The sequence below is a fragment of the Mastomys coucha genome, unplaced genomic scaffold, assembly GCF_008632895.1.
Source record: "Mastomys coucha isolate ucsf_1 unplaced genomic scaffold, UCSF_Mcou_1 pScaffold14, whole genome shotgun sequence".
In the NCBI taxonomy this organism is placed as follows: Eukaryota; Metazoa; Chordata; class Mammalia; order Rodentia; family Muridae; genus Mastomys; species Mastomys coucha.
Window position 1 is genome coordinate 89,778,180 of NW_022196896.1, and position 14,219 is coordinate 89,792,398.

Below are 14,219 nucleotides of genomic sequence, written 5' to 3' on the forward strand. Positions count from 1 at the left end.
TTTTACTAAATATTGATAATATAAATAACGTTGTGTTACACCTGTGGGAGTAACATGCGCTGCACTCCGGTGAGGCTCAAGAGAAGAAACACATTTTCATTTGTGCCTCTTCTCTGCTTAGCCACTTCCATTGTCAGCACCTGAGCATCCTGGGTCAAGGCTGTGCACTACTGTGCTTGGTTCCCACAGTGTGCTGGTAACCTCTCAGATACATTTCTCCAATGCTAGCTCATCTTCAGTGTGTCAAGCTGCTGAAGTGAGACCAGTAACTGAAGCTAGGCATGGATGTGGCCAAGTGGGTCTCGAGCCTTTTGCATCTGGCTCTACCACAACCATAATCCCAATCTCATTAGTCCAGTGATTATTTTGTCACAGCTATGCAGTTTAATTCTAAAAATTGCTCATTAAGAGTTGTTGATTTTAGCCGGGCGGTGGTGGCGCACGCCTTTAATCCCAGCACTTGGGAGGCAGAGGCAGGCGGATTTCTGAGTTCGAGGCCAGCCTGGTCTCCAGAGTGAGTTCCAGGACAGCCAGGGCTATACAGAGAAACCCTGTCTCGGAAAAAAAAAAAAAAAAAAAAAAAGAGTTGTTGATTTTATGGAAGTGGAATTGTATTTTTAAAGATTCCATGCTTAAAAGTCATATATGGGTAAGACCTTTATAAAATATTAGAATACAATTTTAAGCTTCATTAAGTCCTTGTTATTTTAAGGAAATCAAAGTTAGTAAACTATATAATAAAGTTGTATTTTGTACTAAATTGACAATATGAAATTCCATTCAGCTCAGTTTCCTCAGAGAAATCCTTGAAACTGTATATTGCAAAAGGTTTAATGTATATTTAAATTTTCATTTGAGTCTTTTATTTTAATAGATATTTAAACTAATTACCATTAGTTACTAAGCAATGATTCAGTTGTGTTGAAAATTATCTTCCCACCCTGTGGAATTCTTTTTATTTTTTGTAGACAGATTTAATTTTCTGTATCAGCCTTTAAATAAATTCCTCAAGATATAAGAGTAAGAAGGAACTTTATTTGGAATTACATATAACTTAGGAGAAATCTTCCCCAGTAAGGAAATCCAAATGTTCAGGTGGTGACTTGCTCTAAGAAAGGCTTAACTCTGAGTTTCTGAAGGGCGTTGGTGGGGCTGTCTTCATTTGAACTGCTTTTCAGACTGAGAATTTTCCAACTACTTTTCAAACCTGATGGTTGTGGGCAGGTTGTAAAATTCTGTCTTTAAAAGCCTGAGCTTTTTCTAATATCCATTATATAAATCTTGTAATGTGTAGATAACTGTATCGTATCTATACATAATACATATCTGTATACAACGTTGTTGAACATGCAAAGTGCAGTTCTTCCAGATGAGTAGAGAACATTATTTTATTTACTATTAGTGTGAGTGTGTGTGTGTGTGAGTGTGAGTGTTTTTGTGTGTGTGAATATGTGTGTGTGTTTGTATGTGTGTAATTGTATGAGTGTGTGTGTGAGTATGTGTGTGTGTGTGTGAGCACAGGTGAAAGTGTGCACAGGAGATAGTGCCACAGTGGACCCAATTGTATAAGTAATGTAATAGCACCATTTTCAAAAGTATTGTTCTCTACAGAGAAAACCTTATTTGCTTATACCACGTATTTTGTGCTAAAACCCATCATCTTATTTGGGGTACTGTGTCTTTTAATTTAAGTTGTTTTAAACATTTATTTAAACACCAATTTATTATTGTGTGTATGTGTGATGTGTTTGGTTGTAGGCATGTGTGGTGTGGAGGTGGTCAGGGGTCAGAGGTCAGAGGTATTGAGCCCCTTGTGTCTGCTATGCTGTTCTCCAGGTTAGGTAGTAATTCTACTTCCATTTCCCACGTAGCTTCAGGGTGCTGGGATTGCAGGTACATGCCACCACTTCTGGCTTGGTATTTTTTAATCTGGGTTTAGACAATTGAACCATCGTCAGCCTTGCCCGGCCAGTGCTTTTACCAAACCACTCACCAGCCCACATCTTCTAGTTAAAAAAGAAACCCAGGTTTTTAAATGAACAGCATTTGAGTTTTCATTGATATTTTAATGATAAATTTTGAAGGGGTTGGATTTTAAAAATGCAAACAAACAAATAACAAACCTGGATTTTTGAATGGTGATAATGCCCACGATAGAACAAAACTACCTAGGAGTTTCTAGCCTTTAAAGAATAGTTTGGGCTAATAGCACTAAATAATCTCTTTGCTATAAAACCAGATTACATTCCATCCTATAGTCATCCCAAATAAATATTCATTTTAAGACCCCTCATAAGAGTTGAGAAAAGGCCCCCCTTTCAGGTAATCTTTCTATTAAATGAAGTTTTAAAATGTTATCGCTGGAAAGATGCAATAAACGGCTAGAGAGCAGAATACCGCATCTCGGTGCCTGCTGCAAGCAGACCGAGCTAGGATAAGTGAATACGTCAATTTCCAGTGTCTGGAGATTTGCTGCTGGGCTTTAGCATAATCATCCCACCGAGGAGCCCCATCTCGTGGTGTTTGTACTGTACGAGCCAGCGGGATTTTATAATTCTTACCTTTGGGTTGAAAATAAGGTTCAGCTTTAATTGTTTTCAAAAGGGCACATTTCTTAAGGGGCTCATTTATCCGGGAAGTGAAAGCCAATTTGCTGGCTTAAATGGAAATAGTTTTCAGTGATCAGAAAATGTGAAGGTAAGTTTTATCATAAATGGAGCTCGCACATTTTTCTTTATTTGCCAAATTAGTTCTCATTCATGCAGGAAATGGAAACATTTTGCCTACATTTGCATTCGAGCTTCCCTCTCTAATACTGGCCGCCTGAAAAATTGCACCTCTCGTGTTTTGAACAAGCAGCCCAATTATCAGAGGCTTTCAATTAGAAAGAAAAAAAAATCTCTCAAATTTGTAGAAAGCGTCTTGGTACCTAGCTGGAAGAACGTAATTTGTGAGCAATTATAGCTTGATAAAAGTCGGCAAACATTTCTTTGAGCTGCTTAAGCTAAAAATAAATATTAAAAACTGCCTAATAAAAAATTGGTTGAGATATTTTAAAGCGCATGTAAAGCAAGTGTTTTGCTTGCATTACTGCTGCGTTATTAAATATGAACCAATAAGGTGCAAATCAGCAATGACTCAAATATTTTTTCAATTAAAACCTCATTTGGTTTTCCTTATTTAAAAACCAGTGTATTTTTTAATGGACCAAGCAAATTACAGATTTTCATCAATAATCCTGACCTGTTGGGGAGGGCTATAAAAGTAAGCTATAGTTTATAATTATTTCATAAGAATTATTAACTGAATAAGTTAATTTCTTCTTCTAGCCCAGAGTAGGACACACTTTGGTTTCAGCCCTGTAATCCCAGATAAGTTATTTGAGGATAATAAAGCTCACTTGATGGAGTTGGGAGGAGTGGATATTTGTTGTGCAGGTGACATAGTTTCTCATAGATCCTGGGTACCTAGTGAGTGGAGCTTCAAGTTAATAAAAAGTGTTGTTTTCTTTGTGGGGCTGGAAACTCAAGATTTTTTGCTTATTAAGCAAGTACTCAGTCACTGAGCTTCCTCCCCAGCCTTGCTCTGCCCTTCCTTTCCTCTCTTACCAACACTGAATACAGATGATGATGATGATGATGATGATGATGATGATGATGATCACCATCATCATCATCATCATCATCATCATCATCATCATCATCATCATCATTGCCATCATTTGAGAACAGTTTTCATCTGTTCTGGTTTCTGTGACACCATAATTCTTCTCTCTCTGCTATTGTAATTATTTAATATCTGACCCCTTAGCTCAAGTTTGGGAACTTGGCTCAGGGCTCTGTCACATGCTCTCTTCCTGATTGTCAGCTTCCAGTTTCAAGCTCTAAGCAGGATCATGACTTAAGATCCCTGAGCCCTTACTTTAGAGCTTTAGACTTCTGAGTTCCATCCTGTGGACTTGGTGGTTTTTCTTTGGTACTGAATAGACAGCTCATATTTGGCACCTCTAAATCACAATCCAAAGTTACTGGACTGGTTCCAAAGTGTCTTTTGAAATTCACATGGTGGTGGTATTCAGAGGTAGGGACTCTGAGAAGGATCTAGGATTATGTGAAGAGAAAAAGAAAAACCATGATTTTTATTGTGTATTAAATATTCTTAATCTTTCTGAAAGATACAATTGATTGAATAAGTATAGTTGAAGACAAATTTCAAACATGTGGTATAAAAGAATCACCAGTTTAAACCATGTTTTTCTTTTTTCCTCATGGTTATAGAAAGAACAATAGCCTCATGGAGCAGTCCAGGGCACGGTGTTCCTACAGTTGACTTAAGCTTTCAAATGTCTCCTCTTCAACATATGTTGAATAAAGCGTATGACTACTTGATACAAATCTTGCTGTGTAGTGATAGAAGTCTTAGATGGTGTCACCCCCAAACAGCAACCTCTCCCAACCCCAAACCAATGTCCCTAGATGTTTTGTTTTGTTCTTAAGAAATTTTTTTCCCGAGACAGGGTTTCTTTGTGTAGTCCTGGCTGTCCTGGAACTCACTCTGTAGACCATGCTGGCCTCGAACTCAGAAATCCACCTGCATCTGCTTCCCAAGTGCTGGGATTAAAGGTGTGTGCCACCACTACTGGCTTGTTCTTGAGATTTTGTGTGTGTGTGTGTGTGTGTAGGTCCTTAACTCTTGGGCTCGGGATTCTCCTACCCAGTTTCCCAAGTGCTGGGATTACACTGTGTTAGGATGTCCACCACAGTTCCAGGCCCACAATATAGAATGATTTTGATAAGTTTTTAAAATCCATTATTGTTTGGCATACTTCATTTTCTTTTTTGACTTCTTTATTGGCTTTGGTTATCTAGAACAAAGGCTTGCTCTAGGATCCTGTGCCATCCTCAGTGGGAAATTCACTAAATTCAGGAAAAGTACTTCCTGTCATGGACAATGCTACATGACAGGAACTGGTCTTGACTTGTGCTTGGCCCTGAGGGTCAAGTGAGAAAGTTGTCCAGAGGAGGCTAGTTTTTGGGTTAAGCCCTTTGTAAATGAAAAAGATTCATTTTTTATGAAAGCAAAAGAACCGAATAGTAGCTGTTGAGACTGAATTAAAAGTTAACTTCAAGGGACAGGGTTTCTGTGTGTACAACTGTAGGCTCCTTCAGGCCCTGGGACATGTTTTACAATTTTGCTGCCTGGGTTTGTGTTGTAAGGAAAGGAGAAAACAACAAACAAACAAACAAACAAACAAAAGCAAAAAAAAGCAGCACCATCTCCAGCTTGCTGCAAACCAATTTCTGATCTTTTGAGCCACGTTTCTAGGGCATTGCAGAGGTTTCTGTTTATATGAAATCTTTGACAAGGAGGACAATTAGGACTTGGAAGTGACTGGTCCATCTTCCTCTTCCCCCCCAGTATAAGAAGCATCGCTCTTCTCATGCGCATACCAACAACTTCGCAAAGTCTGTGGTCAACCTTGTTGATTCTGTAAGTAGCCCAGTTTCCTTGAAACTTCTTTTTGTTAATCTAAAAAAAGCATGGTTCATATCTCTTTCTCTATGCTCAGTGATAATGTTGGCTATTTCTTGGATGAAATGAAAAAAAAAATGTATTCGTATGTTCCCCCGGCAAAGAAACTGTTGGATGGAGGACTTCATAAGAAAAACTGTCTAAGTGACTTCCCAAGGAGCTTTAGCATTGTTTCTGTCTTCTAAGCATATTGACTTTCATTAATTATCACTTTAATTCTATGGATCTGTGGGGTGCAGTGATATAATTTGATACATGTGTACGATATCTAATGAGCGAATCACAGTAGCTAGCATCGCCGCCTCCTTAAACAGTGAGAAATTTTTATTAACCCGCAGTAATTGTATAGCATTGCCTCTGTTATTACCAGAGTCCGTGGGGGATAAAGTGCCACGGAGAAAGACCGTAAGGCCTGGAAATTATTCTCAGTAAATGAGGCTTTATTAATAACTACTTGAGCTTTTCCTAAATATTTTTGTGTAAGTAGAGAAGTCCTAATGGATTGAGGCAGCGTGTGCTAAGAGGATTTAGATAGATGGAAATCTCAAGGCTGTGGATTTATTATCTTAGTTCTCCCAGGGTAGAAAGGCTTCAGACTTCCTTTCTAGTATTCTAGGTGATAGAACTAGGTGTCATTGCCACACAAAATAATTTCGAATGAGGAAATGGCTGCTTCCTTCAAGGGGTGTGACCCTACATATCCTCACTATTGACATGCTTTCCCCTCGTGCCACTTCATAAATTCCAAAGAATGATCGATTAGATTTTCTTCATGTTCCCTGCCTTAGGTTGCAAACACCCAGGGCTGAATTTCATACATTCTATTCCAGTGAATAATTAATTGAGTTGAATAAATTAATTTATATATTCTGATGTGAAGTGCTACTTTGTTAAGCTAAATATATTTTTTTATCTTGTATTTATTGTATGGTCCCTCTTAACTGTGAAAAACATCTTTTTTTATGAATTGCCAAGCACCTAAATGTTCCTCACTCTGAAGAGCTGCGTTTTAAACAGCCCCAAACCACCCGTCATGTAAATATTCATAACATATTTTGTGCACCTAGCATATGTTATGTGCCTCATAGGCACAGCTGACAAAATTGTAATATGGGTTGATGTGCATAGAATATGTAATATAAAATTAAGGTTGAACCCCTGAGAGCCGGTTTACATCTGCCTTATTACTTTTCTTTAATTTCAGCCCTTGTCAATCTGCTCACAGGAAAGCTATAACTGGATATGGAAAAGAGAATCTTAAACACATCTCCAGTGCAAAAGCTATTTATTAGGCAGCATCTCTGCATTAGCCATTTTTTTTGCATGATTGAATAAAATCATACTTTGCAGAATTTAATTTTTAGTTGATGTTATATTTATAAAATCCTGGAGCTGATCGTCCATTGCAGAAATATATTACACTTAACTCATTTTTGTGTAAAGCCATTATAGCTTTGACTTGATGCTAATTTCTTTATTGACTGTCTTCAAAGACCGTTCATTTGTTTTCTTAGATAGTTTAAAAGTGAGGCAACTTGGCAGCTCTCGTTGAAGTTGCTTAATTCTGTGAGTTATTTATTTGGTCCAAAGTATTGAGAAAAGAAGAATAACAAGATGGTGTATGAGTGATGATACGCTGAAGCGAGAGTGAGTGTCCCCAACCCCCGCACTTGGCCTCAGCTCTGTGATTCTCGCTGAGAGTTATTATATTGTGTAGCAAGGCAGCTGTACTGTTTGATGAACTGTCCCAAGCCTGCAGATTATATTACACCTAGAGTCTCTATGTCAGGCTCTGGCTTCTTGTCTCCTATGGGGTTTGGAAAGGTTATTTCACTGAACCCTGTTGACAGTGCAGGCCCTGACTTGAGAACCTTGACATCCCTACATTCTCATAATACGCCAGGCAACTGAAAGTGCTGAGGTGGGCGTGGAGATCGTCTTTAAGGAGAGTAAAGAATACAGAGTTGTGTGATTTTTTATTTTGGCTCTTGGAAAAGAGAAAGGAGAAGCAGATTTTCTGTATGATTAGCTAATTCTGGCCCCATGTTCTCTCCCCTCCCCCACCTCCCTTCCGTTGACTGATTCACTGATTGTGCATGTTTGACCCAGTGCTTTCCTCCTGCACCTGTCCTGTTGTATACCCCCAGATTTACAAGGAACAGCTCAACACCAGGGTTGTTCTGGTTGCTGTGGAGACCTGGACTGAGAAGGATCAAATTGACATCACCATTAATCCCGTGCAGATGCTTCACGAGTTCTCCAAGTACCGGCAGCGCATCAAACAGCACGCCGACGCAGTCCACCTCATCTCGTACGTGTTCCTTCAGGCTCTTACTGCGGCTTCGGCTGGTCGTTTATCTTTAGTCCCTTATTGTATCAGTTAGCTCACATAGGGGGCAGTGACTTCTGCAGTGTTGCTGTTGGTCCCCTTTTGTGTTCATCGAGGTAGAATTCCAGGACTGGGATGGATGCTGTAGTTCCATGGCCCCCAGCTCTTACTGCCCAAGCACAGAGCAGCTATCCCTAAGGTCAAATCATAACCCAAGATGCCCCTGGTACTGTAGCCTTCCCTACAGGCAGCAGGATGCCTGGCTTGGAGAGAGGCAAGAGGGAGCTCCTTCTGTAAGATCAATATCTATAACAGTTTCTTGAAAGCTTTGTGTGCATTTGCTTCACACAAGTGGGCTAGATCATCGTCACGTGACCGCGCCTAGCCCTAGGAAGTCTAGAAAACGCCTTTTTAGAAAGCCATTGAATGCAGGTGTGTTTCTGTCACTACGGAAGAGGGTTGTTCTCTCTTCGCACTCTGCCTCTTTCCCTCTCATAGCCGTTTTCTAATCTCCCACCATGGTTCTGTCCTGCAATCAAACCAAGCACCGCATTCCCTCCATTCTTCTCACCTTGGCCCTTGATCCACTCCTCTTTCAGCCTTTATCAATTTATAATAATCAGCAATAGGTACTCTTTAGTAGAAAAAAGTCAATGTGTTTATAACAGTATAGATGGAAGTCTGTTTAAATACAGGTTTGTTTGTTTTTTAATTTCCTGTTGGGAGTCGCTTTCAGGATGTCTGGTGTGGGAGAATTCATATGTTTTAGGAGTGTTTATGTGGTGCTTTATGATAGTACCTTGTTTTCTTAAGGCGCGTGACATTCCATTATAAGAGAAGCAGCCTGAGTTACTTCGGAGGTGTGTGTTCTCGAATAAGAGGGGTTGGTGTGAATGAGGTAAGTTTCATGGTTTCTGTAACTAGAGCTCTGTCTTTGCAACTGATTTCATTCTTCATTCAGGCTCCTATTATAACCCTTCTCCCGAAAGCCTTCAACGATGACATTAGGGATGTAGTGTGAGTGCCTCAGATCAGTACATGGAGCCCTAAGTTCATATCGACAGCTTTTGATATTGCTGTGGAAGTTTTGCACTCTCATGGTATAAACATTACCTGAAAATTGGCTCAGAGATTTTTAGGTCTATAATTGAGATGTTAAGTGTTTATAAACTTATCAATCTTATTCCTGTGACTCTTTTATTCCTGTAGTTTTTTTTTTTTTTTTTTAGTTTTGAATACTTTCCTGTATATATTAGAATTAGCTCATTTAAATAAAAATTTTACAGATTATATTTTGTCTCTATATAAATTTTCATTTTTATGTTTTCTACAAAGTTTGTTATGAATTAAAACAAATGTTTTTATAGAATCATTATTTGGGTGCTTTTATCATAAAAAGTTGTAGTTTGAAAGAAGCACTCCAAAGCCCAGCCAACTCTATAAAATCCTGGCAAGCACTGGAATAGGTCTCATTAGGTAGTCTCACTGGTTCAGTGGGAGACCTTTCTTGACATTTTTGAATATGTTGAGTTGGAGTACAGTCTTGGCCACTTTCATTTTCCGTTCCCATGTGAAAACTTCCTGTTCTGAAAGATGCTTTCGGGGCACAGTCTCAAGGGAGAAATTATTTAAAGAGCATACACCATCTTTAGACATTGTAAGGCTCTACTTAGGGACTTGAAATGATATTGATAACAATGAACGAGTGATAACTGGCTTTGTTGCACTCTCTCAAATGTTTCCCACACATTTTCAACTCTGAAAACCCAGTATGGTCCTCCAATGGCAGTGGCACAAGAATTATCGCAGAGCCTGGCTCAAAACCTTGGAATCCAATGGGAACCTTCGAGCAGGAAGCCAAGTATGTACACTGACCTCTTACTCCAGTCCCCTTGTCGTTCTGTGTATATAATGCATGCCCAGTCACTGAGAATGCTCTATTTCTATGACACTGTGGTTTAATCATAGTGTATCTCATGCCTTAAAAATAGTCTTGAACATTTTGAGATTATTCTTAGGTTATTTGAGGGGAAGATATTTCTCTTTCAGAATCCATAAGCTTGTACCTGGTCAACTCTTACATAGAGAAAGCTGTGATTTGGTAGGGTGGTAGTGGTGCTCACATGCTCCTCAGAGATGTAGCCAATTGAGCATAGACACAAAATGCCAGATCCAGCTCTGTGAAGAGATCATCACAGATGCAGTGCAATGGGAACGAGATCTACAGCATACAAGGAGTTCATATTTAAATGCTGACCACACTCACCCACCAGGTCACATCCAGGTGAGCCCTTGTCTTCCCTAAGCAAAGCCTGCTCCTGGCCCTTTAAGATTCAGATGCGTGGGAGCGGGACACAGTTGTCCTCTAGTGCAGAGGTAGGTCCAAGGGAGAGCTTATCCATGGCTCCTGACCCATGTGGTACTGAAGGAAGACAAGGGACTGTTGATGCCACTATTTCCATTGATCAGATGAGAGAAGGAAGGATAGGGCTAGCTTTTCAAGTGGGCCGAGTACTGAGGGACCATCAGATATTTAGAAACCCATGGAAATATCTGGTTCCTTTTTAAAAGTCAGGATAAAGTCCATATCTTATTTCTTTTAAAATCAGGATAAAATCCAACCCAAATTGCAGTCTCCTTTGTGTGGGCGAGGTAGTCAAATATAATCTTGGTACATTTTGTGGTAGAAGGCGAAGCATCACAATGGGACCTTGTGAAGAAAAAAGCAGTATGCTCATGCATTGTTCACTTAATGAGAAAATAAGCTGAAATCCTCACCCTCTCATTATAATCGTTAGAGCTAGGAGTAAAAGAAAAAAAACTCTCTTCCCACCCAGGCCTTCCCTGAGAAGAAAAGAAAAATGCATTTTCTCGCATGCTGTCCTCTGTGTGATTGATATGTAGTTCTGTGGAGAAGTAGAGCATCCATTCTCCCGCGTCCCTTTATGATTCATTAATGACCGAGAACACACAGTCGCGACAAGCACCCAGCACCATTTTACTAATCTCTATAAACTTTCATCTACTAATATCTTACCCAGACCATTCACTTTCTCAAGGAAGTGGCCACCCCCGCTCTAAAGTTTAAGAAGCTGACCCAGATAGCTCAGACTCAGGAAGAAGAACATTGGGTTCCATAACTCAGTTGAAAGTCCTGGAGGCCAGTGCTGGGGTCAGCTGAGATGTTATTGGATTGAATGGTACAGTAGGCTGGGATGAGATTGTTCCAAGTCTCTGGCTGATCCTGGCACTGACTCCAGTAAATTGAATTTTATTCTTTAGCTGCCCTGTGTCTGAAGGACTTCAGTGACATTGTCCTGTATTCATACAGATTGTCTGGGAATGCCATCTATCTGTGTGAACCCTAAAGCCATGCTGGGAGATAGGTAGACATCACTTCTATTTTAAAGCAGACAACCCCACACCCCAAAAAAGTTTGGGGGGACTCTCTCCTTGATTGAAAAGTGGACTAGAATTCGGCCTTTTGTTTCTAGCCAATGGCATTTCTAACTAAACATTGGATTTCAGAAATCTAGTCAGGGTATCTGAGTAACAAAAATTAAGAGAGGCCCAAGTTTCTTTTTTCCTTAGGAAACCATCTATACTCTAGGACCCATTGACCTAAAGGAAATAGAGGAGTTGTGACACTCTGTATTGAGAAAGTTTTGCAGGAGTTGGTGCAAGCTGAAGCTGTGACTTTGTCTCTCCCCCCCTTTGTTGCCTCTGTTTCATTGGGCTAGAATGTGAGTGCATAGAGTCGTGGGGCGGCTGCGTCATGGAAGAGACGGGGTAAGTCTGCGTTACTCTTGCATGTGATGTATGCCCATTGCAAAAATGGCTGCATATATAATCATTAGAGACACAGTCTCCCAGGTATTGGTCTTTTAGACTAAGCACTTAGTATAAATTCAATAATTAATTGTCTGATATTTTAAAACTGACAGTGCTAATTCACTTTATGTTTTAATTTTTAATTTAAGGTTGGGGAGAAAAGTGAAATGTATTAGCTACTTCTATTTATTTACCCTTATAGGAATCACGTGACCAAAAGCGTCAGCGTTTGGTGGAGGCATTAATCTTTTAATAGACTTAGAATAAAAGCAGATGGTCTACCTGAAGCAGCCAGCAAAAATCAATTCAGTCATCCATTTGCATTTTTAGGAACTTATAAATGCTCGTTTATGGTAGTAAATTTGTAGCATACTGTTTCTAGAGTCAACAAAGCTTTTTTTTAAAAAAAAAAAATTCAGAATTATAATGCCTAAACAAAAGAATCACCTAATAGTAGACAGTCACCATTACGTCACTTGTCTTTCCTTGGTGGCCACTTGTGCAACAGGACCAGCTGTTCTGTAGCACCAGTGGCTTGAGACCTGGCACCACTCTTTCCAGGAGGCTCCTACACTATGAAGGCCATTGCCAGTGGGCATCGTAGCAGTGGCAAGAGCTTTCTTTCTTACTGTCTTTACTCAGGCCAGACACTGGGAAGTTTTGGTTCTACCGTTGTTCTGCACTGATGGCAACGAAACCATCTACTTCCCTGGGGGCCCTTCCTTCTTCTTCCACGGAGAGGAAAAAGTTCGTGCAGTTAGCTGTTACCCCTGCGATGCCAGAGCGTATTCCTCAAAATGCAGTCTAATCTCGACATGCTTGCCTTCCCTGGCCACATTATTTGTGCTCCATAGTTGAGTCCTTTATGATGATGCAGGCTTAATAGGTATCGTAGCAAAGAGTGCCATTGATATGTGGCTTTTCTATGGCAATATTATTGCCTTTTAAGCTGTCAATTTCTAAATGAGTTTTGGATTGACTATTCATAGGATATAATAAACTATTTGAAGTTAATGTATATTTTCTCAAAGATATATTTGGTATAGTTCCTGTAAGATATTACTGTCAATAGAGGTGAGCTTTAATTCTACATGTACATAAAACTATTGTATTATATCCTAGAATGGCCTATTCCAGACATTCCCGAGGAACCAGTGTGTATGATTTAGCTTAACCTTGTGGTGTGTATGATATTCCCCTGTGTGCTGACATAGGGATCTTAATTTGATTGAATAAATCACAGAGAGGTTCATTTTTTATTCATGCTAAATCATGAATATTGCTCAATAATTGTATTTGAAATGAAAAATAAAGAGCCATTGCTCATGGGAGCATTCCTTAATTCTTTTTTGCTGTGGGCAGACACACTAATAACATATGCATGTATGATCCAGCATGATCGCATGCATCCTTCAGGGTTTGCTCATTTATTTACATTTTGGATTTGTTGAAGCCTGAGCAACACTGTCTTTAATAAACTGACCCGCCAGACTCTTCTCTGAAAAACGAGGTCTAGTAAGCTGCTGGACCCTCCTTTATCGAGAACAGAGTTAAAGGAATAAGGTTGCCTCTATTGAGACATAGTAAATAAAAATAATCAAAGTGTAAAACCTAGCCTTGATTTAAGATTTTGTAGCAAAGCTTTCAAATGACGTGTTTCAAGACAGATTTTGGTCAGGGGTGTTGGTAGCTTGGGAGTGACCAAGTTCCTAGTCTGTGATGGTTTTTATTTTCCTTTCTTCCATGGACTCCACCCCATAAATGAAGCAGCTTGTACCCAGGCATCTTGCCAAATATTTGCATTGATCCAGCTACATCCAGGATGAACTTTTGGTGGACTTTAATTTTCTTCTCTGATGATTGCTTTTGTGAATTTTTTTTTTTTACATAATTGGTTCCTTGTTTCCTCAGGGTGTCCCACTCTCGAAAGTTCTCAAAGTGCAGTATTCTGGAGTACAGAGACTTTTTACAGAGAGGAGGCGGAGCGTGTCTTTTCAATAGGCCAACTAAGGTTAGTGACCTGATTTTCCAATAGCAACAATATGCCAAACATCAGAGACTGTTCTTAGAAAGCTAGTCTCATGTCACACGGTTTAATATGTTGCTCTGAACTCCCTTCCTCAGCTCCCCAGAGGCTGGAAGTTCAGGTAGGAGGCACTAAACCCAACTGTTCAGATGCACCTAAGATGTTCAGTTATGGAGAGCCCCTGCATGCTCAAGACTGAGCAAAAGATCAAATTGGGGGTCAGTGTTCAGTGCTCATTTGCAGTTCCCCCAAATTTAAAATTCTTCAGAATTTTATGTTGATGTTTTCATTTTTCTGCTAAGACACAGGGAGTAAGAATGGAAACAACTTGTATTTGGATCCCTTCTTTGCTAACAGTCTCATTTAACCTTGACATTCCTTCTGGAGACTTAGTTTTCTCTTCCCGGGAGTTTCACACCCCCGCCCCTGTCCAGCTTCTGCTCCTCCACTCTCTGGGGTGATCCAGTCCCAGGCAGATAGCATTACTAATGTCAGCCAAGC

At 39.8% G+C, this 14,219-nt stretch overlaps 1 protein-coding gene across 3 annotated transcripts in view; it reads left to right on the plus strand.

Moving 5' to 3' along the window:
- The window catches only part of Adam23 (ADAM metallopeptidase domain 23), a 150,665-nt gene that overhangs the window by 94,888 nt on the left and 41,558 nt on the right, over window positions 1–14,219 (plus strand). For all 3 annotated transcript variants that reach the window (XM_031367723.1, XM_031367722.1, XM_031367724.1), the window contains exons 10-15: window positions 5,419–5,490; window positions 7,680–7,843; window positions 8,675–8,759; window positions 9,632–9,722; window positions 11,602–11,650; window positions 13,604–13,703. In XM_031367723.1, coding sequence (XP_031223583.1) covers window positions 5,419–5,490; window positions 7,680–7,843; window positions 8,675–8,759; window positions 9,632–9,722; window positions 11,602–11,650; window positions 13,604–13,703 — 561 coding nt within the window. The remainder of the gene's footprint in view (window positions 1–5,418; window positions 5,491–7,679; window positions 7,844–8,674; window positions 8,760–9,631; window positions 9,723–11,601; window positions 11,651–13,603; window positions 13,704–14,219) is intronic.